We start from the raw sequence: 25,232 nt of genomic DNA, 5'->3' as shown, positions 1-25,232 counted from the left end.
TGAGAATGGAGCCCCATGGGGACCGGCACTGGGAGACGGGCACTGTCTATGGAGACTGGAGTGGCGCAGTGAGGACTGGGATGGGGACCAGGGATGCTCCCCTATCCAGAACTCAGGCAAGAGCCTCAGGGGTGTGGACCGCAGAGTTATGCATGAGCCACACAATCCATGACCCCTGGGAAAGGAGGATGAGGGACCTCCTGGGGGTTAGATTGGTGGGCTGGTCCTTGGGGGATTAGGGGTCAGGATGGAGATGGGGGGCTAGTTGGTGGGACCCCTATAGATGAGCCAGCCTGGCTCAGTACTGGGATGAACGTGTGTAGATGGGAGCAGGGCTGGGTGGCTCTAAGGTTGGGGTTTTCCTGAAGGGTCAGGCTGGAACCCCACTCACAGGTTGGGCCCTGCCACCCCAGGGATGTGGTGCAGTTGGGGACCTAGGGGTCACACAGGGCCACATGAAGGTGGGTGGATGGGTGTCAGGCTGCGGGCACCCCAAAGAATGGCAACTAGGAGGCACCCAGGGGCCAGGGGGCAAGGACAGGTTGGGAAGCCCACAGATGGGAACCCATCCCAGGCAGGTAGTTGAAGGCTGGTAGCTGGGTGTCAGCTGGAGGGGACGGGGATGGGCAACCCTGGGACTCACATGAAGGCAGGTAGCTGGGAGCCAGGCTCGAGCGGACAGGGATGGGCACACTCACAGGAAGGCGGGTAGCCGGGTGCCAGGCTGGAGGGGACGGGGATGGGCACACTCACATGAAGGGGGGTAGCTGGGTGCCAGGCTGGAGGGGACGGGGACGGGCACACTCACATGAAGGGGGGTAGCCGGGTGCCAGGCTGGAGGGAACGGGGATGGGCGCACTCACATGAAGGCAGGTGGCTGGGTGCCAGGCTGGAGGGGACGGGGATGGGCACACTCACGTGAAGGCGGGTAGCCGGACGCCAGGCTGGAGGGGACGGGGATGGGCACACTCACATGAAGGCGGGTAGCCGGATGCCAGGCTGGAGGGAACGGGGATGGGCGCACTCACATGAAGGCGGGTGGCTGGGTGCCAGGCTGGAGGGAACGGGGATGGGCGCACTCACGTGAAGGCGGGTAGCCGGACGCCAGGCTGGAGGGGACGGGGATGGGCGCACTCACGTGAAGGCGGGTAGCCAGGTGCCAGGCTGGAGGGGACGGGGATGGGCGCACTCACATGAAGGCGGGTGGCCGGGTGCCAGGCTGGAGGGGACGGGGACGGGGATGGGCGCAGTCACATGAAGGCGGGTGGCCGGGTGCCAGGCTGGAGGAGAAGGGGATGGGCGCACTCACATGAAGGCAGGTGGCCGGGTGCCAGGCTGGAGGGGACGGGGATGGGCACACTCACATGAAGGCGGGTAGCCAGGTGCCAGGGTGGAGGGGACAGGGATGGGCGCACTCACATGAAGGCGGGTGGCCGGGTGCCAGGCTGGAGGGGACGGGGATGGGCGCACTCACAGGAAGGCGGGTAGCCAGGTGCCAGGCGGGAGGGGACGGGGATGGGCGCACTCACATGAAGGCGGGTGGCCGGGTGCCAGGCTGGAGGGGACGGGGATGGGCGCACTCACATGAAGACGGGTGGCTGGGTGCCAGGCCGGAGGGGACGGGGGTGGGCGCACTCACATGAAGGCGTGTGGCCGGGTGCCAGGCCGGAGGGGACGGGGATGGGCGCACTCACATGAAGGCGGGTGGCCAGATGCCAGGCTGGAGGGGACGGGGATGGGCGCCCCCCGGCGGGGGCGGGCGGGGGCCCGGCGGACTCACATGAAGGCGGGTGGCCGGGTGCCAGGCTGGAGGGGACGGGGATGGGCGCACTCACATGAAGGCGGGTGGCCAGATGCCAGGCTGGAGGGGACGGGGATGGGCGCACTCACATGAAGGCGGGTGGCCGGGTGCCAGGCTGGAGGGAACGGGGATGGGCGCACTCACATGAAGGCGGGTGGCCGGGTGCCAGGCTGGAGGGGACGGGGATGGGCGCACTCACATGAAGGCGGGTGGCCGGGTGCCAGGCTGGAGGGGACGGGGATGGGCGCACTCACATGAAGGCGGGTGGCCGGGTGCCAGGCTGGAGGGGACGGGGATGGGCGCACTCACATGAAGGCGGGTGGCCGGGTGCCAGGCTGGAGGGGACGGGGATGGGCACACTCACATGAAGGCGGGTGGCTGGGTGCCAGGCTGGAGGGGACGGGGATGGGCGCACTCACATGAAGGCGGGTGGCCGGGTGCCAGGCGGGAGGGGACGGGGATGGGCGCCCCCCGGCGGGGGCGGGCGGGGGCCCGGCGGACTCACATGAAGGCGTGGTAGATGAACGCCCAGCCCCGGGGTCTCTCCAGCACGTTGTACAGACAGTTCTGCAGGCGCCGGTAACGCTTGTGCGCGGCGGAGCGGGCGGCTACCCCGCCGGGCGGCGCTGGCCGCGGGGTCCCCAGCAGACCCAGGCGCCGGGGGCTGCCCGCGGGCGGCTCGTTCTTCTCCGTGTGCACCTCGGTCAGGGCGACGAACTCCCCCCGCCGGGGTTCGCCGGGGATCAGGGGCGGCGAGAGCATGGAGAGGTCCCCGTCGCCGGGCGGCTGCAGCCCGGCCATGGCGCGCTCACGGCGCGGAGGGGGGCCCCGGGCCGGGCCGGCCCCGCATGGCCCGAGCTTCAGGCGAGTCCGGGCCCGGGGCTGGGAGCGCTCCGCGCCCCTGGCTCCCCAAAGGAGCCCTCTCCTGGCGCCCTCCGCTGCGCTCCTGCCCCGGGCGGCGAGGGCACCGCGCGCCCCTGCGAGATGGACCGGCTCCGAGCCCGGCTGCGGCCGGTGCGCTCTCCGCGGAAGGCCGGGAAAGGAGCCCGGGGCGCCCGCAACCTCAGCCCATGCGATGCCGTTGGAGGGGCACACGCAGCTTCCCTCCTCCAGCCGCGGGGAGACCCCCCCCCGCAGCTGCCCGGCTCGGCGGCGGGGGGCCGACGCGTCCCGGGGCTCCTGCGCCGAAGCCTGGAGAGCGGCCGAAGTTTCCAAGAGTTGCAGTTTGCAGGGCGCTCCGGGGGGCTGGTTAGTGTCAAAGCGCCGCGAATCGCGCAGGACTCAGAGCCGCCGCCGCCCTGGCAGCCCGGAGCGCTGCCCGGCCCCTCTCCATGCCGCTGGATCGTCCACCTGCCTTCGGCTTACACTCGCCTGGCACCTCGCCTCCACCCTCAGCCCCTCCCCGCCGCGGCCCAGCCTTTTCCCAGCCACTTACTGGGCCGGAGGGGGTGGGGACTCAGGCGCTTCCCAGCTTCCCCCACCTGCCCGGGGCTTGTTCGCTCAGGGCCCAGCTCCATCACCATCCCCCTGCTCCCGGCGGCGTCTCGCAGCCCAGGGCTGTGGTCCCCTCCCCCCAAATCCTACAGCCAAACCGCTCAGAGCTTGTTTGTAAAGACCAGAAATGCCCCTCCATGTACATTGGCCAAAGCGGACAGGCTCTACCTGGACACAAATCAGACAGCAAGAATTGTAACATTCAAAAACCAGCGGGAGACACCTCAACCTCCCTGGTCACTCAGTTACAGACCTAAAGGTCGCAATATTGCAACCAAAAACCTCCAAAAACAGATGACAAGGAGAGCCTGCTGAATTGGAATTAATTTGCAATAGGAACACCCTTAAATTAGGCTTGAATAAAGACTGGGAGTGGATGGGTCATTACACAAAGTAAAACTATTTCCCGTGTTTATTTCCACACCACACACACTGTTCCTCAAAACTTCTTGTCAACCGCTGGAAATGGGCCATTTTCATTACCACTACAAAACGCTTTTTTCTCTCCTGCTGGTAATAACTCACCATAACTGATCATTCTTGTTAGTGTATGTATAGTAACACCCATTGTTTCATGTTCTCTGTGTGTGTGTACATATATATATATATATATATCTTCCTACTGTATTTTCCACTGCACGCATCTGATGAAGTGGGCTGTAGCCCACGAAAGCTTATGCACAAATAAATTTGTTAGTCTCTAAGGTGCTGCAAGTACTCCTTTTTGCGGATACAGACTAACATGGCTGCTACTCTGAAACCAGTAAACGGTCAGGTACTTCTGGGGCTGATCGGCCTCCAGCCAGATCCCGGAGGGGAGGTAAAGAATGAACAGGGTTAGAAAAACTCATGCTTCAGGGCACAAAACAAACCCCATGTAGTCAGGAAGGAACCGCCCCCTAGAGAGTTTGGTCCATAATCCAGCATTTTAAGGTCTTGTGCATCTTCCTCAGAAGTGCTGACCACTGTCAGAGAAGGGGGCTGGATGCTCTGATCTGGCCATTGCGACAGATTCTTTTTTATATTCTTATGCCCAAAAACATTTGTTAGTCTCTAAGGTGCCCCAAGGACTCCTTGTTGTTTTTGCGGATACAGACTAACACAGCTGCCCCTCTGAAACCTGTTTTTTTTAATATCTGTGGCACTGTTTTTCTCTAATGGCAGCAGGCAGCCTTCACCTGGAGTGGATCAAAATCTGTTTCCAAATAGGGGAGGGCCTGCCTGGCAACGCTTGTTAAAAACCCGACCAATTGAAGGTCCCAGCAGTAGGGAAGAGGCTGCAGCTGCTTGCAGCTTTGTCGCTTTAAGTTGTCACCTTCCCACCGTGACCTGTCAAGCAGAGCTCTGGGGAACTCCTGGGTTCCATTTCTTTGGCTCCTGCCCGAAGGGGCTTTGCAGCCGTTCAGCTTTGGCCACAATCTTGAGTTTCTTTTTGAGGTTCAACAAACTCCGTCAAAAAAAAAATTCGGTCAAAACCCACTAAATTCCACCACCTTGCCCCAAAAGCCCAACACCGCCCTACCCTCGCAGCTCCCTCCCACCAAGACCAAGGCTGGCTGGAAAGGGCTGGGATAGTGCAGAAGATCTGGGCTCGACTTGCATTGAGCCCTGAAACCAGCTGAGCACCCATGTCAGAGCCATGCAAGGCTTAGAAACACATATAAACACGGTCAATCCTGGCCAACACTGGGGACCTCTGGACCTAAAAGCATCAGCCTCTCCACTAGAGCTAAAGGATTGTGTCCTATGGCCAGGGCCGGCTCCAGGCACTAGCTTATCAAGCAGGGGCTTGGGGTGGCAATTCCGGAGCAGGGCGGCACTTTCAGGTATTCAGCAGCAATTCGGCGGAGGGTCCCTCACTCCCGCTCGGAGCGAAGGACCTCCCGCTGAATTGCCGCAGATCACGATCACGGCTTTTTTTTTTTTTGGCTGCTTGGGGCGGCAAAACCCCTAGAGCCTGCCCTGCCTATGGCCAGGAGTTGGAACAGACTCCATCCTCTGCATGAGGCCCAGCGGAGGAGATACGCACACTGGACTATGGGGTAACTTACATATAACTTGGCGCTTTCAACCAAGTTTCACTTTGCCTTTCGGGCAGCCTGTTCTAATCTGAATCCCAGAGAGAGACCCCACGTGGCTTGCAGCCGAAGGAAACTGACTCCCTGAAGGTTCACCAGGCTGTGGGGAATGCATCATCTGCCACTGGCCCCAGCCGTCAGCCATCTGTGAATGTTTAACTTAAGCCTCACAGCCCCCTGACGCTGAGAGGCAGGTACGATTGCTGATTTAGAAGGGGAAACTGAGGCACAGGGTGATTAAACCATTTACCCTACGTGATATGGGGGGGAGGGTCAGCAGCATGTGCCACAGGCCTAGCTCCTCTCCCCTGCCCCAGCTGCATTTCCTCTCCAAGGGTTTAAAGAAGCTGGTTTTATTTTCAAAGCCAGTTTCCCCCAAGTGCACCCCAGGGCCTACGGTGCTGAAAGAGAAGTAGCGTGAGTGAAAATTAAAGGCTTAGATTAGTGAATTATTTATCAGGGTGGCTGAGGATCCTGGCCCAAGCGCCTGGCCCCAGGGAGCATCACCGCATGTGCTGGGTGCTTTGGAAACCCGTGCAATAAATAAATGACTAGATAATACATTTGCCACTTAATACTTTCCCCCACGAAGGATTTGCCCCCACGCCCAAGCTGCTTGCACACTTGGGAAAGCTGCAACATGGAGAGCGAAGCAGAATGAATCTCTTCCCATCCAGGAAAGGCAGGAGAGGTGATGAAACCCAGATCTAGGAAGGTATTTAGGCTCCTAACTTACATCGCTATTAATGGAAGGAAGGAGTTTAATAATCTTTGTGGATCTGGGTCTTACTTCCTCAGGCTTAGGGAGCAATCAATGGGCCAGGTTAAATTTAACAGCTGGGCAGGTGAATCCCAGTGCATTTACTGCAGGCTGGAGAATTCAAGGGCAACCAGCTAGTCTCCTCGTGTATTCAGAGACTCATAGAAATCTGGAAGGGACCTGAAGAGATCACCAAGTCCAGCCCCCAGCACTGAGGCAGGACCAAGTAAACCTAGGCAGCCCTGACAGGGGTTTGTCCAGCCTGTACTTAAAAATCCTCCAATGATGGAGATTCCACAACCTCCCTTGGAAGCCTGTCCCAGAGCTTAGAGTTAGAAAGTTTTTTCCCACTATTTAACGTAAAACTCCCTTGCTGAAGATAAAGCCAATTACTTCTTGTCCTACTTTCAGGGGACACAGAGAACAATTGATCACAGTCCTCTTTACAACAGCCCTTCACATATTTGGAAAACTTATCAGGACTCCCCTCGGTCTTCTTTTCTCAAGGTTAAATGTGCCCAGTGTTTTTAACCTTTCCTCGTTGGTCCGATTTTCTAAAGCTTTTAGCATTTTTGTTGCTCTGCTCTGGACTCTCTCCAATTTACCCAGGTTTCCTAAAGTGTGGCCCCCAGAATGGGATATAGGACTCCAGCTGAGACCTCATCAGGGATGAGCAAAGCGGGACAATTGCTATCCACTTCTTACCTACACCACACCCTAGAATGATATTAGCCTTTTTTGCAACTGCATCCCATGGTTGACCCCTATTCAATTTGTGATCCTCTATCACCCTCAGCCCCTGTTCCGTGGTGGTGCTGCTCCCCTCCACCCTCGAGCCAGTTACTCCCCATAGGATAGCTGACTAGGTGGTAGCACTGTGGAACAGGAGCTGGAAAAGGAGTCTTTGGGGTTAAAGGGTAAAAGATAGCGATTTTTCGAGGGGCAGATTTCATCATGACAACATGACACGAGTCATACAAAGTCTAAAGTTGCCAAGAAGAATAGGGGCATGAAGGGTGGATGGGTAATTAAAGGGCAGAGTGGAGTCATCCTCTAAGCCCCTATTATCCAGACATTTCGTCTGTCCCACCTGGTTCAGTCATCTCCCACAGATACACTGGAAATTGTCATGCAAACACCACTGGGCATGACGATGTGCCAGTAAGAAGACACTTTCTTCTTAGCAGCTGGCTGTTATTCCCCAGGAACTGGTTCAGTCTCTGCAGATCTTCCCCCAACAATCTAAGTCTTCTCTCCAGCTGCTGCTCTGTGACTTAGCTACCCTGCCCCAGGAGGATGTAACTGTGGAATTCCTGATGGCTGTTGTCTCTTTATGTGAATGCTGCAGCTATGACATAATTCTGGAATTCCTTGCTTGCTGTAAGGCATATGGGCGGAGGACGCTCTGGAAGATAAAGTACGTTGCTATTCATCATCGGTATAAAATGGGACGGATCTGCTTCAGCACTCCGAGGGGTACAGCTAGCTCGAACTTCGGAGGCTTGTGTCCTAGGAATACAAAGATCCACCAGTGAAATGCTCTTCCTATGTGGCAGTGACTGACCCTGTGCCCAATATACTGTGTGTGTGTGTGGAGGGGGGATATTTGACAACAGCCTATCCTCAAAACAGTTCATTCAGTGCACTCACTAGAGGCAGATTTCTGTTTCCTGTGGCAAACGATGAAAGCAGATTGCAGGAAGGATGAGGGGTTGTGGAGGTAGAGTTAAAGGTGACCTGCAAAGGACTTTTAATCGAGTTGGGTGTTATCTTTATAATGTAAAAATAAGGCTTGGAGGGTTGGGTTTTGTTTGTTTATTCTTCTTGTTTTAACCCCTGAAATCTAGATCAGGAGTGGCCAGCCTGGTTTTCCCAGAGAAACACCGGCAGGGAGGATTGTTAATAAAGGCCTCATTTCTCCAAATTGCTCACAACATACATACATAAATAGGGGCTTCTAGCAATCTAACTAAAAGGACCTTCCCAACCCCATCGCTCCACTTTTCAGGCTCTTGCCTCTTCTGATCTCGCCTCTAAAAATCAGGCCCCAAATCTCTTTCCATGTGTTAACCAAAACTGAGACGATTAAAAGGGAAATAATTTTTTAAAAATTAATCTACTTCTCACCCTTTGTTTAAGGAGCCCTGAAAGAAGAATCAGCTAGTCAATTTCACTTCAGTTTCAGCTCAAGTCCCCCTGGCTGACTCCAGGCAGGAGCACCAGGCTGCAGTAGTTGGGTTGCAGACATCACAAAGGGTGTGAGAGAGCCCAAGCCGGGCCCAGTTCTATTTTGAGTAAATTGGTATTGATCCTGGGCTATTTAAAGTCTTATTTATCAAACATATATCTGGGGTTTAAACTCCCCTGGCAGCATCTATTTAAGGTATATTTTCAATCTGAGCTCTCTCCTTGGGGTTCTTTTCTCTGGAAATCAATCGTATGTTTGTTTACCCGGGTTACTAAACTAATGGAGATGCGCTGCTCTTGCAGGTGTTTTCCTGGTCAGTGTGTGTGTGAAATCACTGTGGAGACGCACCTCTCTGGGGGCCTGAACTGGTAAAACCGTGAGCTGGCATTGCTTGAAGAAGGGCTGGCTCTCTCCAAACATCCGTGTCTTTGCCTTGGCTTTTAGAGCTCGGTGTGTTGCCCTCAGCAGAACGTGGAAACTCCTCATGGATTCTAGAGCAAAGGGTTTGTTGGTTGCGTCTTTGAGAAAGAGCCAGAAGTTGCAATCAATATCGCACTGACCTATCCATCAGAACTGTCAAAGGTTTCGGGAAGCCAGTCCACGCCACCGTCTATTTCACCACCATCTCTCCCCCAGCCCTGTCTGGCTGCACCCCCTTTTCTCTCTCCACCAACTCCCCTCCCTATGATGAAACTTTAAAGAGGGACTCCAAGGCCTGGTAGATTAAGTGTGAGGAGGTCTGCGTGCTTCGAGCCCATTTGCCTCTTGGGACTGCAGCGTAAATTCCTGGCACCGCGGAGAGGACAGAATTTGCATGTACAGGATTTCCAGTAAGTTTTTTCAGATTCTGTATGTGGTAGCAAAGCTGCTGGGCTGGGGTGGAGGTGGGAGTAGAAGGCAGAAAGGAGCTGCAGGGTGACTCTGGGGTGAGTTCTTGCCAAATCTAATAGGGGACAGGAGCTATATTCCAGCCCTGAGCTCGGGGGGGGGGCGGGAGAGGGGGAAGGAGAAGCTCACAGGAGCTCTGGCTTTGTGCAGAGGGTGCAGAATGCCAGCCCGGTGCTCAGGATCCTGGTACCAAGCTGAGAGTGTGGTTAGATCAAAGGGAAAATCCAAACAGACCTGGGGTTTCAGAAAGCCCTGGGCAGTGAGTCTAGCTAGAGTGGCAAGCTGACACTGCAGCTTGTCACCTGCATGGCCCTGGGCCCGTCCTGCTCACGTCGCATGTGGAAGTTAGTTCCAAGGGTTCCACCTGCCTCCGGTTCTTGCACCCCATCAAAAAAGTCGCCGCATTTGGCCTGTGGGTGACTCCGTCTGCTAGGGGCCCGAGGCTGGGAGGGCAGAGGCAGCTTCAGCCAGGGTGCTGCTGATGGAAACCATGTCTTTGGTGTTTGTTATTATTGCTCCAAACCATTGATCCAAAAGGCAGAGAAATATTACCCCCATTCTACCAAAGGGGAAACTGAGACACAGAGCAGACAAGTGACTTGCCCCAGGCCAGTGGCAGAGCTGGGAATAGAATCCAGATCTTCCAAATCCCGGTTGCCCTATTCTGAAGGCCACAGTGCCTGAAACACAATAGAGAGGGGTGTAACAACCATTAGGTTCACAGGGATTTGGGGGAAATCAGGTGATGCTCTTGGCTTCTCTTTAAGAAGGGGCAGAGGCGGGATACGGGGAAAGCTGAATTTAGCACCTAGTCAGCACTGAGGAGTAAAATGTTTCCAAGTACAATGGGCATCAAGGAGGGATTGGCAGGTGCACACCCAGACATACGCATGCAGAGCACAAGCACAGCTAGGCCCGGTGCGGCAAAGGACAGAGGGATCTCGGAAACACCGGTGTAAATCTGGATTAGTCGAAGGCAATAGGTTTACACTGGCATAACCAAGCTCAGAATCTGGCCCTGAGCCTCTAGCCCATTGATCATTCATGTCTGGCTCTCTGAGGCCTCCAGCCAGCGCAATAGCATTTGCTTGCTGCCAGGCAGCCCTGGGGGGCAATGTCCTCCCCTCACTCCATGAAGAGGGCAGACTGCCTAGTGCAGCTCAGCTGAAACCAGGAGTTTGAGTTCAGACACCGCAGTGGGTCAGCAGGGTTTTTTCTTGAGCTTTTCTCCCTCAGGAACATGCCCTGACCTCCACCCTCCTCTCTCCTGGGAGGGCTTGGCCAGGGCTGCCTAGAGATGCAGAAGGGTTGTTAGTACCTAGTACCGAATGGCAGCCAGGCCTGATATTCTCACCTCCAGCTTGTTTGCTGCTCTCACCGCTGCATCTTATTTTTCAGGCCCCTGTGCCCAGCAGAAAGGGGCCCTAGGTTTGAAATGGTGCCAACCCAAGGCCCCAAGCCTGCAAAGACTTGTGCACGAGTTTAACTTTAAGCTTACGAGCAGGACCAAAGCCCCCTGTGCTCTGTGCCAGGGGGTTTGCTGGGGCTGCACAGTGCTTCACAAGAAGCAGGGGCATAAGTCTTTGCCATCAGCTTCCACAATGGCACAGTTACAAAGCTCCGTCACAAACCAAGAGCCGGTTATCGCGTAGGTGGTTCTGGTCTGATGCAGAATGAAAACCAAAAGCCAAACTCTTGACATTTTTCACGCCATGGAATTCTTGTTTTCCAACCAGACCTTAAAAAAAAAAAGTAATCAGACCCAGGGTTTGTCCGGGGAGGAGGGAAGCCCCATGCACCCCAAAGCTGGGAGGGATCTGTAAAATGGCCTGTCAACACTTTTTTCCATGGAAAATGGTGTGTTTGACGAAATGAGAAGTTCTGCAGAAAGCTGCTAACTTTCCTCAGAAGTTGGTTTGCGGATTCTTTTCCCCCTCCGCAGTTTCTGGCCAAAAGGATTTGGCTTGATGAAATGTTGACATTTTCCACAGACACCACCCCTGCCCTTTTCGTACCAGCTCTAAGCTGTCGCCCGGATCTGGCTCTCACACATGTTCACACAGACCTGTTCTGAGACCCCAGGGAAGCACTGTCAGGCACAGTCATTCCCAGCTCCCATGTGGCCAGCAGACCTTCCCCGCCTGTGTGTTTTCACAGCAAGCTCAGACTTTTGGAAAGTTCCAAAGTTGCCATGAATCATAGGCCCCAACTCCCTGGGTGCTCTGTGGCTGGAGCACCCCTCCCCCCCCACAAAAAAAAAAAGAGTGTTCAGCACCCACCAGTCCGCAGTGCCTCCTGTTTGGTGGTGTGCCAGTTAGCTAATCTGAGGCACCACCAAACAGCTGATCAAGGACGAGACCAAACAGGTGTTTTACAGCTTGGGGGAGGGTGGAGAGCAGCAAGCAGTGGGGGCCACGGGGAGGGGGCAGAGCGGGGGTGGGAAGAGATGGGGTGAGGGCGGGGCCCTCAGGGGAACGGATGGAGTGGAGGTGAGGCCTTGGGGCAGAGCAGGGGTGAAGCACCCCCAGGGAAAAGTAAAAGTCGGTGCCTACGTCAAACTCCCATTGTGCATTTCACAGATGGTTTCTTTGCAGCAATGGCTCTCTCAGCACTGCCCAGTGGTGACTAGGGTTACCGGATGAGAGGGAGAAAATATCGGGCCATTGGGGGGTGGAGCTGCCGGCAGACCAAACAAAAAAAAAAGGGGAGTGCTGCCAGCAGAATGAAATATCGGGACACATTGCGTATGGACCAAAGATTGGTCAGGACGCGGGACAAACACCTAACTATCGGGACGTCTGGTCACCCTAGTGGCGACTTCCCCCTGGACAGGTGAGGAGATGGAGGCAGAGACAGCAGTGCAGTGATTTACCCAAGGTCCCACAGCGAGTCTGTGGCAGAGCTAGAAATAGACACCCCCGCTCCCCCCTTGCGATAGGATCCCCATGCTCAGCGCTTTCCTTTCCCCTGGCCTGGGTGAGGCTCAGGTACCAGCAGGTTACCACATCACAGGGTAGCAGTCAGCACAAAGGACGGGAACTTGGGCCTTTGCCAGAGCAGAGCAGCTTTTCTCCTCTCCCCTTTTCTAATCAATACAGCCCAGCTAAGCTCCCAGCAGGCCATATGCACCTCTGAGATGCCATTTCACGTGCAATGGTCTGCAGCAGAGCAAAGTTTTGGGTTATGCTGCTGAAATGGCACCTGGGAGGAAGGGGACGAGACAAACCATGTGGCGGGATGGACATGGTGACAGCACAGCAGGGCCCAGGGGAGCAAAAAGCCTCCTCTTAACGTCTTTGCCGGATGTCTGCTTAGAACCCACAAACTGCGGTCTGAGCCCTGAGCGCAGACGAGCAGAGCCAGTCGCTTTATGGCCAGGCGCCCGGCTCCGAGTAGCAGCCACTGCCCCAGTGTCATTCAGAGTCCAAAGCAGGAGGGGAGGGGGTTGGTTGTGTGGGGCGGGCTGCAGGCTGCCACGGGGATGGAGTCTGACAGTGGATGGAGGTTGGGCAAGGTGGCATGGAGGGGCGGGAGAGATGGGGTGGGAGGAGGATATTGGCTCAACCATAGGTTTGGTTTGGCTGAGGCCCTTGGCCCAGTTCGCCACAGGCAGAAGCACCTGTTAGGGCAAGCGCCGATGCTGACCTCCCTTACTGTAGCTGGAACAAGGGACCACCCAACCGGCTCTGAGGAGCCCTGCCTCCTGCAGATTAGAGACCTGGTCTGGCAGAGCTGCTCCTAGAAGCAGCCATTTGCCTCTCTCCCCAATGGAGTTATTTCCTTCTCTCCTCCCCACATGATGAGAAGGGCAAGCCCCCCACCCTGGGCGTCAGTGCTCCTCCACCTGCCTGCTTTTCAGAGCTTGCCTCCCAAGCCCCAGGGAAGATCACAGGCCTTGCAACTCAAGGGGTGACTGCTGGATGTCCCTCCCTGTGCTGGGGTGGACTGGTGTGAAAGCTCTTAGGTGAAATGCGACGCAGCTGCGGCTCTGAGCAAGGAGCACCTGCTACTGCAACAGCCTGAAATCCGAGGAAGGGGAAGTCAAGATTTGCAAATTTGCTGCCCCTGCTGCATTGTCATGTAATTCCCCAAGGGGCAGTAGGTTACTTCCCTTGTGTTTAATAACTGCAATTAAAAGAATCAGCTGCTGACACCCTGAGGGATAATATACATTAGAAAAAGGAAACAAAATATTTTGAAGAAAAGTCCCCAAATGGTCTTTTTTCTTAAAAATGAAGGCTAATTTTTTCCAATTAAACCTGAAATTGACACATTTTCATCTCCTCCCCCCTTCCTCCCATTTTCTAGGGACAAAATGGGGGGTGTGGTGGGGAGTTGAATACATTGAAAATTTCAAAAAATTTGGATTGAAAAAATTCACAATTTTTTTTTTCAAAAGTTTTCCCATTTTTGAGCAGCTCTAAAAGGCGGGGGGCGGGGTGGAGGAGTGAAATGCAGAACCTTTCCCCTTGGAACATGTTCATTTTCTTTGGCAACAATTTCTAAATAATGAGAAAATCATTTCGTGCCAAATCATTTCATGCCAAACAAAGACAATTTGAAAGTTTCCCATGAAGTTTCTTGACCATTTTCCCACCAGATCTAGCGAAGTTCCCAAGGATCGTGGTGGATTCTCCGTGGCTGATTATTTTAAAATCAAGACTGGACATTTTTCTAACAGATCGGCTCTAGGAGTTATTGTGGGGGAAGTTCTCTAGCTTGGGTTATCCAGGGGGTCAGAGCAGATGATCCCTTCTGGTCTTGAAATCTATGAACACGATCATTTTCCCCTCTCCCCAGCGCCAAGGAGTCCATATCCAGGCCTGAATTCACCCAGGCTGGGAGGGTGATGGGGACCCACTAGAACAACAAAGACGTTAATAAGAGCCTGGGTATGCTTGCATCTCTGGGCCTTTGGCTGAGATATTGAGGGCTCGTTCCTTGATTGAAGGAAGGTGGAAGTAGTGTTGCTTGTCGGATGGATTTTCTTATGTCCCTCTGCAGACTCTCCAATAAGCAACATGCAAAACAAACCAGCCGCCTATTTGCATTCTAGGCACATTAGCAAAGTGCCTTCCCCACTGTGGTTTTGGTGCAGCTCAATTGTTTCTTATAGAGAGTTAAGCGGAAGGACAGCTGTGAGAAGTCTGTTAGACTCAGCTGTTCCTGACCAAAGGCTGGGCTGGCATCTTGCCCCCAGTCACCACACCAAGTGCTGTAAAAGGAGTCATCCTCCCAAGACACCCCCAGAGGTTTCTGTTGCCCAAGAACAGCCTGGGCTTCTTTTGTAACATGCCAGGCGCCTCCACACCACATTGCTGAGCACTTCAGATATGCCTGCAGTGGTGAAATGAAACAGGCATCAAAGTATGCATGAGTTGAACCACTCAGAGGTGGGCTGAGATATTTGTGGTGACACAGGTTCAAATCCTGGCAATCTCAATTCAAGCATTTCATCCCTCTCAGCCAGCTACACCACGTCCTGGGCAATTTAGCACATGGGCACCTTTCAGACAAGGACTTAAATATATATGGACTATTGGTGCTAAGTGAATGCTAAGATCCCATGGCACTTTTATAAAAACCTAATGGTTTGTCCCAGCCCAGTTACCACCATTCACTCTTCTGTTGTGTGTGTTGCCTGCTGTCCTCCACCCCAGAGACAGCTGCATTTCAGAGGTGCTGATCCTGCAAAAGGCTCTTAGCAATCCCCATCACCACCTGATATCCTGCCAGGTTCAGTGAGAGTCTGCCCAGAGCAAGCTCACTGCAGGATCGGGGCTGTAGTTTGCAGAGCTTTGGCAGGAAAGGCTCAACAGAAAGTATCAGACTAATTATTTCACCCATAATATCCCAGTGCCTGAGACCCTGGGGTGCATCACTCCAGAGTTTTTCACTCTAGGATGGCTCTCGTTTTTTTCTCCCAGTTCAAGAGGGAGGCTCTCGGGGTTACTTCAGGACATAAAATACCGTCACTCAGACAAGCTCAGCCAAACAGCAATACCTCCGTTCATCTCCAGTACCCTCAGCTGTGGGGACGAAGGTTACAGCTTGTGAAACTAGCCCAGTGGAAATATTGTTCTGATTCATCATCATATCCTCTACAAATGTTTTAAAAATTTAAAACACCGAATGTAAACATTCAAGAGGGTCTTCTTTTATGAAGAAAAAAAGCCCTGCTGTCCGACCTGCGTGGGTTCCTCCGGGAAGCGCGTTTGCAAACAGCAGTCTGGGAAATCTTTTGAGCCAGCTGATGTAAATCAGCATCGATCTGCTGACAGACAGCAGCTGAGGATCTGGACCTTTTGAGCCACAAGATGGGGAAGACCATGGGAACGATTGCCTAACGTTTTCTGGAACACAGGGTCAGAATTCCCGGGCAGGCCTCAAGGTGGGATCAATGCAAGGGGCAAGTTCTGTTCTCAGGTGCACTTCTGCCGCAGACACTAGCCACATTCAAATGAGAAATTGGCACAATTTTTTACAATCATACGAGGGAGCAGCCACGGGAACAAACGACCAAAGGAAGAGGGGACTTGTCAGCTCTTGGCATCTTGTCTGCCTTTTTGGGAGCAGCTTTTGTCAAATACAAGTTACCGGGCTCAGCACAGGGGTGAAACTTAACAGCCTGCATTATGCAGAGTCAGACTAGATGATCTAATGATCCTTTTGGTAACTAACTCTCTCCTCCTCCCACCCTGACTTTCAACAGAGCTAGGTGGGGGTACAAGAGCCGTGCCTGCCCTTTTAACTCTATATATGTGCTTTAGACCCACACAGTCCAGCCATACAACAAGTACTACAATACGAATGGTGAATTGTGACACAATGGGCCTGTCAGTCATTTTGCACCCCTATGAAATGCGACCAGTCTGATTCAATAGTGTTTTCACAGGTGCAGGGGAGCAGAACCAGGGCCTGTTTTTTTCCAACACACACCACACAATGTGTTTTTATACAGCTCAATCCCCTAATAACCTACTCAGCTTTGCTCGTGTGCTTTATACCGCCTCGGAAACAAGTAAGTGCATGTGGCCTTATCCCATGGGATCATTAGAGTTTATTTCTTACACATCAGTAAGTTATGCTCTTTGTAGATCTCCAATTTCTTTGCAGGCTGTTGAAGCAGTTCTCATACAGTGATCGTCCTTATCCCAGAGGGTGACCTTAGTGCCAGACCTTTGCTTGGGGGGATGGAGGGAGGTTACACAACCTGTGCTGACGACTTGCAAACCTCAGAACAAGGGCATTTGGCGTAACGAACTGCCCACCGAGAAGAGAATGCTGATTCCCAAGTGTAAGCGACAGTGGCACGTTCTCTCACTGTGTGGTTTGTGCTGAGCTAATCACTCCGGAGGAGGAAGGAAAGCCTAAATTGATCCTACAGACTCCTTGTAAAGAAAGAACCCAGCTAATGGTCATCTTTCAGCTGAGTGTGTGCATGAACACTGAGATCAGAGGTAAAAGCATATATCCCCCCCCCCCCCCCCGGTGATTAAATCAGAAATTATGGCCGACTCAGAAGTCTAAATGCTAAGTGCTTTCTTCTCCCTAGCAGGAGAGGCAGAAATAGCATTGGTTATCTTCTGCCAAACCCCGAGATCACATTCTTTTCTCCCTCCTCAACAGGAGGGATGGAGTGGTGCCATCTTGAAACCGATCAGTATGTTCTGCTAATCAGGTTACCCAGTGCCTTGGCAATGTACAATGCCAGGTGCAAAAAGGCAGCTACATCTCTTCATTGCGGCCACGGCCATTAGCGTGCAAGGGAGATGTTCCTCTCTGATCCAGCCCGGCCATCGCTGTAGGTCTTGCTGCAACATTTAAAGTCATCCTCTCTTAGTTTCCAAGGCCAGAAGGGACCATTAGATCATCTAGTCCAGTGGTTAGTTTCAGTGTATAATATATAGAACAGTATAGAGATGTCATTGTATGAAATGTAATTTGTACCGACTTCGCTAGTGATTTTTATGTAGCCTGTTGTAAAAATTAGGCAAATATCTAGATGAGCTGAGTATCCCCTGGAAGACTTCTGCGTACCCCCAAGGATATGCGTATCCCCTGGTTCAGAACCACTGATCTAGTCTCAGGCCAGAGAATTTAATGCCGGTATTCCTGTATTAAGCTTATTGTCTTGCTTTACAGAGCTACAAAAAGGGCTGTACAATTACCCAGTGTTGGATGAAATCCAGGCAGGCTGCATCCTAATGACCTCCTGAAGCAGCTAATTCCACGCGTGGGCTGAGTAAAGGGGTGTTTCCGGTACTGGCCTCTAAACATACCCCCCTTCCATTTATGGGAGCAGGCCCTTGTTTTCTCATAAGGATGAAGAAAGCTGGCTGTTTTCAAGTCTCCTCTAACTCTCCTGTGCAGCTAGATAACCTCACCTTTTGCCACCTCTGGCTTTACCTAAAGCCCACCTTGTCGCTGCTTTAAAATTGCCCTTCTTTCGAGGTGCAGTTTTGCAGGTAGGATGAGGTTTTTAGGCACAAGTTCCCAGCAAGGCTTAACATTGGGCAATTTCTAAAGCAACTTTTTCTTCCACTGGAGTTCGTAACGGCTCCTGTGCAATGGAGTAACATTTTCACTAAGCTGTCTTGGCGGAGTCCTCCCTTTTTCCCCAGAGGATGCTGCAGTTCACAGAGCAGAGATTATTTTTGGTGATACTGTATACGTTTCCTTTGGTTTCTTCTAGTTCAACTTCATTTGTCATTGTGCTTAATCCTCCCTGCCCCCTAGCCAATGTTTTTTGCCTGGACTCTCAAACTTCTTAAGCTTGTACTGCTCATGAGAGGCGTGTGTTGCAGCTAAACCTCAGAACTGGCTCTCCACTGGCTCAAGTCAGTAGAACTCAGCATTGACCTAGCTCAGATCATTGACTTCAACGGGCACAGAGTTAGGACAAGGCTGAGTGCTTCTGAAAACCCCAATGCATTTACAATGGGGGACCTCAGCATTCATGGCCCTCCACTTCAAGAAGCCGGTTCCCTATCATTTAAGCCTCTTTAATCCAGGCTCGGACTGTGCTATTTACGCCAATCATTCTTGTCCTTCATTGGTTTTAAGAGGCCTTTTCAAAAGCCTTTTGGAAAAAATCCAGTAAACTAGACCCTTTGAGTCAGCTTTTAACTTTTACAAGGTGCTGGGACACTTCAGTGAGGCACCATTTCCTCTTATAGAAGTTGTTTGACCTGAAGTGCTGTGCTACAATATCTTTAATTACATGCTAATTCTCCAGCTGTGCTTCTTGGCATAAACTGAATACTGTTCTTTTGTTTTGCCAACTGAGCTGCTTATGAAGCAAGTAACTTCTTTTTGTCATCATCCCAAACACTTCACTTTCACTCTCAGCTGGGCTTACAATGGTTAGGACTGAAACAGCTATGCTGCCTGGGTCAGTTGCTCATGGCCACCAAGTTAACCAGGATGCTATCAATTTGCAGCAGCTTTCTTGGTGCAAAGATTGTTGGATGAAGAACACACCTGGCCAGTGAAGGAGAATGGAGGAGGAACCCTCTGATGTGTCATCTGTTGAGTACAGACAGAACTGCCATCCACATACTTGCTGAATGAAGTTCATCTATGTGATTATATAGAGCACAGTACATCCACAGACACGTACCAGGTTAACTTCCAATTCTTCTACATCTCCTTAAGCGGGACACAGACCCATGCAAAATGTGCACAGTTGTGTGGTGCCCTCTAGTGGCCAGTCTTTGGACATGAAGCATTTGTTCAGCTCAAACAAGTGGTATGTGAGGAATTATTTGCTCCCAGCTATTTTCAGGTCATTCTTCTAATAAAGGCAAATTTTTAAGACAGCTAAAGTTGACCCTGGATTCTTCAATCAAGAACACTAGCTCAAGTCATGCTTCAGCTGAGAAAGCTGTGCCAGGTTACAATAAAAGCACCAATTTTAAGCCCCCAAATGTTTAATTGTCTACACATTTAAACTTAATCGGAGGAAAGTCCTGGTTCATAAGGCCCAGAAGGTTTGGACATGCACCAAACCTCCTCTGACTCTCTACGTCAGATCAGATCGGTCTTCAGGTCTATTAATTTGTAGCAGTCAAGCATTTGAAACAACTGGAATTTTCTCTCTTAGGAGGCAGTTATCTCTGAAATTCCCATACGTCCAGGGCTACGCCTGAAGGCAGATGCCTACTCTAAAAGTTCTACATGCTAACTCTGCTCGCTGCACAGCTGACTTTGAGATTGTGAGGAAGAAACAGATGGTCTCACTGATGTTATTGAATTATAATTGGCCACAGTCCATTACAACCGAAGTGTTCTATCACCTAAACTGCTCAGATTACCTGCTGAGTACAGTTTCAGCCACAGTTCTCTCATTTTAAGAACTGGGTGAATTTGTTCAATTTCTTATTTTTAAAAGCATCAATTAGTTATAGCTAGACAGTTCAAGGGAGAGATTCCTTCACACAGCTCTGCTCAGGCACCTCACACCAACCTGAGGCCTTTCCTGAGCAGAGTCTGTCAGTTGTATCATGTGGTTAGATGTGTCAACATCTAACAAGGGTCCTGGTTAGGATAATCAAAATTGCGTCCATCTTTTGGACGAGGTATAAACAGAAGTCCTGACCGCATTTGAGCATAAGGTTGTATTTAATAAAAATGGAGCTTCTAGCTGAATTCAAACGCAGACAATTACATCCATCTCCCTAAGTCCCATGCACCTCACAGCTTCTACTGGACAAAGGGCATTCCTAACCTCTCGTACTGAACTGTCATGCAGTGTTGCTATGTACAGTTAAATAGCAGTGTTCTACCCAGGAACTGCTGCTTTTCAGTGGTGGATGATATGATCACGGTGTATAGTTTGTATTGTCATTTATGGAGTGCATGGCGATCTTTTGATGTGAAAGGCATGATACAGGAGTAGAGTCATATCAGTTATATCTCACATTTGAACCACACCTCCAGGAAGCAAGATCCCATCTAGCCCTCCCCACCCACAGAATCCCCTTTCTGCAGTTTCATTTCTCATGGCATTCTGTAACATTTAACAGCTTCAGTAGGAGGCTATCGCCTTGCTGGATTTGTGCTGGTTACTTTTGGTATTCATACATATGCTCAGACATCGAGTGAACGACATGTAGCTTATCTAAAAAGAAATTTATTGCATTTCATGCAGCTTATAATACATGCATTGACTGAGACTGGCGTAATGGTTAACTCCTCCCCCCCTCGATTTCCTTTAGTGTTTCTGGAATAGACTGGGACAAGTTAGAGCCTCTACTGTCCTTAGAAAATATGTTCATTGTAACACAAGGAATGTTTTATTCCCCCAGAAGATGCAAATATCCAATGCCTAGGCTTACCAAAAACAGAGGGTGGGGTGGAGTGGGGAGGAAAATCTCCCAATACACTCAGGTGCGCGCGCACACACACCCACACGCACGCATACCCCTACTGAACTACCAAGTTGAGAAACCTTAGTCTAGCTCTATTCAGCGAAGAATACAAACAGAAACTTGGGAAGAAAGCTGTTATGGGAAACAAGATGCGGACCTTTTTACAAATCTGACCAAAGAAAAATGTTCTACATCATTTAATAAGCTGCTATCGATTTCATCCTGTTTAATTATTTTCAGTTTTATAGAGATGAATAAGCAGCTAAGTATGTTGACATATTGATTTCTGGAAAAAAAAAAAAAAAATTGCATCCTTGTCAGTTTCTGTTGGATCGCTCATACCCACCAGAGGCGGTGTATAGTGCACCAGAGATCATAGCCTACCATAGGCTTCATATTAAGTACAGATAGAGAGAGATGTCTTCATCAGAGCCAGTCGTAACGGCAAAAGTCAAGCTGGTGTGTGTCAATTTCCATGCTGACAGAATACTCACTACGGTGGGCTAATTCAGTCCCCTGCCACCTGAGAAGCTTGTCCATCAGAAGTCTGATTGGTGGACTGAATAAACATGGGCTGGGTGATGTCCTGACCTGCAGGCATGGTCACTTGCTGAATCTGATAAAGTTGCTGGAAGAGGTTGAAAGGGGATGAAAAAAACACAGTAATCAGGTGTCAGCAAGATGTTCAACTATTCATAGCATGCAGCCTGTGTAGCCCTCAGATTTGACCAATGGTATAAATCAACACACAAAGCAAGTAAAATGTGCTCAAAAAGTTGAGCATGAATTACTCTAGGCCTTAAATACCAACATGGGACAGTCTAATGAAGGAATTTTATGAATTTCTGATGCCCAGCTGAAACTTGACAGACTTTGTTTTATACGTATGATGTTCCGAGACCTTGATCCCTGAACAGATTAGGACTGAAAAAGCTCCTACTGATGATTGAACCTTTTATAAGTACCAGAGTTGGTTTGTCTGGTTACTTCTAATCACCTTCACTTGGCACACTGCGTGATCAATTCAGCTCTTGCCCAACCACTTAGACTTGAAATCTTTTTACATATTCCAAGCAGACAAAATTAATTTTTGTTCTCACACTGGATACTACTTTCTCAGCTTGTCTGAACAGAGAGAGACAGTGTCCTCCAACACATTTCCCCAGCTTATGGCTCAGTTTGATTTACTGAGCCTTTCCTGCAATCTGGCTTATACCTTGAATTGCTTATTTACACTTTTACTCCCAGATTACTCAGTATCAATTTAATAGTGATTTTTATTAGTCTACACTCTGAAGTTTGATCAAGCTGCACTTCATATTAGCCCTATCTTCAACAAATTGTATTACAAAGTTTATTTATGGCAAATCTACACCTCACTGGATCCAGTCTGGTGTGTCCATTCCAAGAACTTAAAGAAATTATTCCATCTATCTCATGTGCAGCATTTACGACAAATGTATCCAAAGAGTTAGCTAAACTATCATTAAACACTTCCTTCACACACACACACAAACTGAGACTACACCGCCTCCAAGTTGTTCTACTTCAAAGCGCTTTCCAGTGACACACTGAGAGGTTAAACACCAAGTATCCTTGTTTATTGGTTTAAACATTTGCTAGGATGCAATCTTAATAAGCCACAACATCTTATTTCTAGTAGCACCTGGGATGAGATTGATAAGGCAAAAGTTAAATAGTTCATATTCCATATTCTCAAGGAGCTGGGTTAATTTGGAGCAAATATAGCAAGATAATAAAAGGACTTCACATGAACTACAAGTTTGTCACCGTTCTCATGAATCCTGGTTGCTATGTCCATTTTGGGAGTGGTAGTGACTTTCTAATCTCACTATCCCACTTCTTGTTAGACACCTAGTACAAAAGACCAAGAGCTTTCTTAGCTCTGACTTCATGGACACTGGCTCCTTACTGATCAGTCAATCGTCACGAGTTCTGAGATAAGTACCTGTCCATCTGTGAACTGGCTGAACTGCTGCTGTCCTTGCTGGACTTCTGTTTGTGTAATCTACAATAAAGAAATGACACGGGTGATCAGTGAGGGAAACATACCTGCTGTGTCAACAATAAATTAACAATATTTTACCCTCCCACAGCACCTTTCACCAGTGGATCGCCATGCACTTTAGAGATTTTTTTTTTTTTTTTTTAAATTAAGCTTCATAACATCCCTGTGTGGTAAAGCAAGACAGATTAAGGTCCTTGCCTGGAGTCATATCAGTGAGTCAGTGGCAGAGCTCGGAACAGAACCCATGAGTCCCATTCTCAGTACTTACCTCTGCACTAAATTAGTCTCCCGTACAAGCTCACAGAAATGTCAATTAAAAAAAATGTCAATTAAAAAAAATATATATGAAATCACACACACAGTAGCACGGCAATGAATGCTATTGAGAACAAAGGGCATTGGTGGATTCAATAATTAAAAAGTAATGTAAAGCAACCTCCTCTTACTTTCATAAGCAGTACATGGACACTCAGTTTACGGACAGGAAGATGAGCAGTTCTTTCAGTTTTTTAGGGTGGATAAAATTGTGTTTAGCTACAGTTGTCTGACAAGAATATGAAGCATCTTAGCAGTTGTGTTCATCTGAGCTGTGCTGCTCTCATTGAAAACCTTATTGCCCCATTTCTGGAGCAGTTCTAGCTCTGAGGAGAGTTACTGCCCTGTTCTCCTAGTCGAAAGGAATGGAAGGAAGAGACGAGCATAACAGATGAAGCGTGGGAGGCAGTAAGCTCTACCCCACAACCAGTGCAGGCTGATAACCAAGTCAATGGCTGAGTTGTAAAAACTCCTAATTTAAAATGTGGTGAAAGTTTTCACAAGTCCCAAGAGGAATCTTACATAACAAAAACAGAGACTTCTGGTATGACACTGGAGACTTATGTCCAATGCACCAACCAGGCCAACTATCCATTTAACATGCACAAAATGGACATGCTTGAATGTTTTGGAGATAACAGAACGAAACATACACCTACGGAATCCTAATCTGGCTAGACTGTTGAGAACTCTGTCATGTACTCATGTTAAGTTGGTCGACTTCAAGTTGATTCCCTTTATGTGAGTTTTTGATATTTAAAGAGCTTTCTTTGAGCATATCTTCAAACGAAGACCATGTTTACACTAGAGACCTTACACTTAGCTCTCCTGTCAACGTACTTAAACCACCCCCAATAAGCGGCAGTGGCTATGTCGGCGGGAGAGTGTCTCGCACTGTCCACACTGGCTCTGTCAGTGTAACTCATGTCGCTCAGAGGGTTTTTTTCACACCCGAGCGACATAAATTATACGGATAAAAGTGCTACCGTCGACAACGTCTGAATCTTTTGAGATTGAAACTTGAATCCTAACTTTGACACTGCTACAAATAAGCACAAGTATGTGTCAGGTAGATTCTGACCTTGAAGACGAAAGGATGAGATGACAAATTGAGGGGAGCTGATTGGTGCCCTTTTGCTCCTTAGCTCACACTCCTTCTGGAGATGTACTCAGATTTTTCTTCTTCTTCACAGCATTAAAACTGTGTGGTTAATGTGGCACCTGAGAAGTGCACGGCATTTTGCAATGCAGGTAAAGGCAATCTGTCCTGCTTCAGAGAGTTTTTAAGAAAACAACATAGGGATAGGTAGAAGAAAGGAAGCATGTGGGATTGGAAAATGGGATCATTAGGAAGATATTGTATCTAGAGCGTAATGAAGCAGTGCAGCTATTACTAATATGATTAGTTTTATTTTTTGTGACTACAGGTGACTGGGCGAGGGTGAGAAGATAAAACATCATGTCTTATGACAGCCATTTGCAGTCCTAGCAAGAGGCACTTGATCATTTAGAGTGCACTGGGAAAAAATCCAGGAGCTTACATTTTAAAAAATTAAAAGCCATTCCTGAATGATCTGCCACTTCTCCCATATCTGCTTAGAAGCGCATACTCCCCCACCCTCAGGGATGAAGAGTCTTTCTGCTAAGAGCCTGAGCCTGCAGCACTGGTGTCAATGGACTTCAATGCAAGAGCTGTGCTTCTAACATTAAGACTGCTCCCAAGGACACAAAGAGATCACACTTGGGACTTTCACTCTCTGCTTTGTACCTTCTCTTTTAGCCTACGCCCACACAGCTGCCCAGCCCTCTCCCTTCAAGAATCCTTCTTATACTGGTGATCTTTCCACAAGGCCTGAACGGTTTGTATCTTGTGGCATTAAATGGGCAGTGGCTGGGCCTCATCATAGGCCTTGTACAAGTGCTGTGAACATTTACATCACTACCCACATTTACATGAATGAGATGGTTACTCCAGACTTCCACTGTGCTGTTTTGTTTTATTTTTATTTATTTTTTATGAATGCAGAAAGGCATAAAAATCAGAAATGCTGGACACTGGAATCTCAACACATGGGAAGAATAGTTAATGACAAGTTTTTGATATTACAGTACATACCTGCTGTGCGTTGGCCGCAAGCGCCTGGATCTGTCCCTGGACTACCTGGGTGCCTGATACCGGCTGAGCTAAGCGGATATACTGCAGCTGGCCAGCATTCAGCTGAACCTAGAAACAAGGTAGGGAAAGAAAAATAAAACAGTGGACTGGGTAGTATGAAACACAAAGTTGCCTTCTTGTTTCGCCAACAG

The 25,232-nt window shown here is 50.0% G+C and overlaps 1 protein-coding gene across 1 annotated transcript in view; it reads right to left on the bottom strand.

Moving 5' to 3' along the window:
* Positions 1 to 20,312: 20,312 nt before the first annotated feature.
* NFYC (nuclear transcription factor Y subunit gamma) overlaps positions 20,313 to 25,232 on the bottom strand; it is a 43,138-nt gene continuing 38,218 nt past the window's right edge. The window contains exons 8-10 of the mRNA XM_030538711.1: positions 25,042 to 25,149; positions 22,551 to 22,610; positions 20,313 to 21,209 (exon numbers count right to left, since the gene is read on the bottom strand). Of these exons, the coding sequence (XP_030394571.1) occupies positions 21,090 to 21,209; positions 22,551 to 22,610; positions 25,042 to 25,149 (288 nt within the window). The 3' untranslated portion in view covers positions 20,313 to 21,089. The remainder of the gene's footprint in view (positions 21,210 to 22,550; positions 22,611 to 25,041; positions 25,150 to 25,232) is intronic.

Source organism: Gopherus evgoodei, chromosome 20 (assembly GCF_007399415.2).
Source record: "Gopherus evgoodei ecotype Sinaloan lineage chromosome 20, rGopEvg1_v1.p, whole genome shotgun sequence".
Lineage (NCBI taxonomy): Eukaryota > Metazoa > Chordata > Testudines > Testudinidae > Gopherus > Gopherus evgoodei.
The sequence above is the reverse complement of the archived record's forward strand: the minus strand, read 5'-3'. Positions and strand labels throughout refer to the sequence as shown.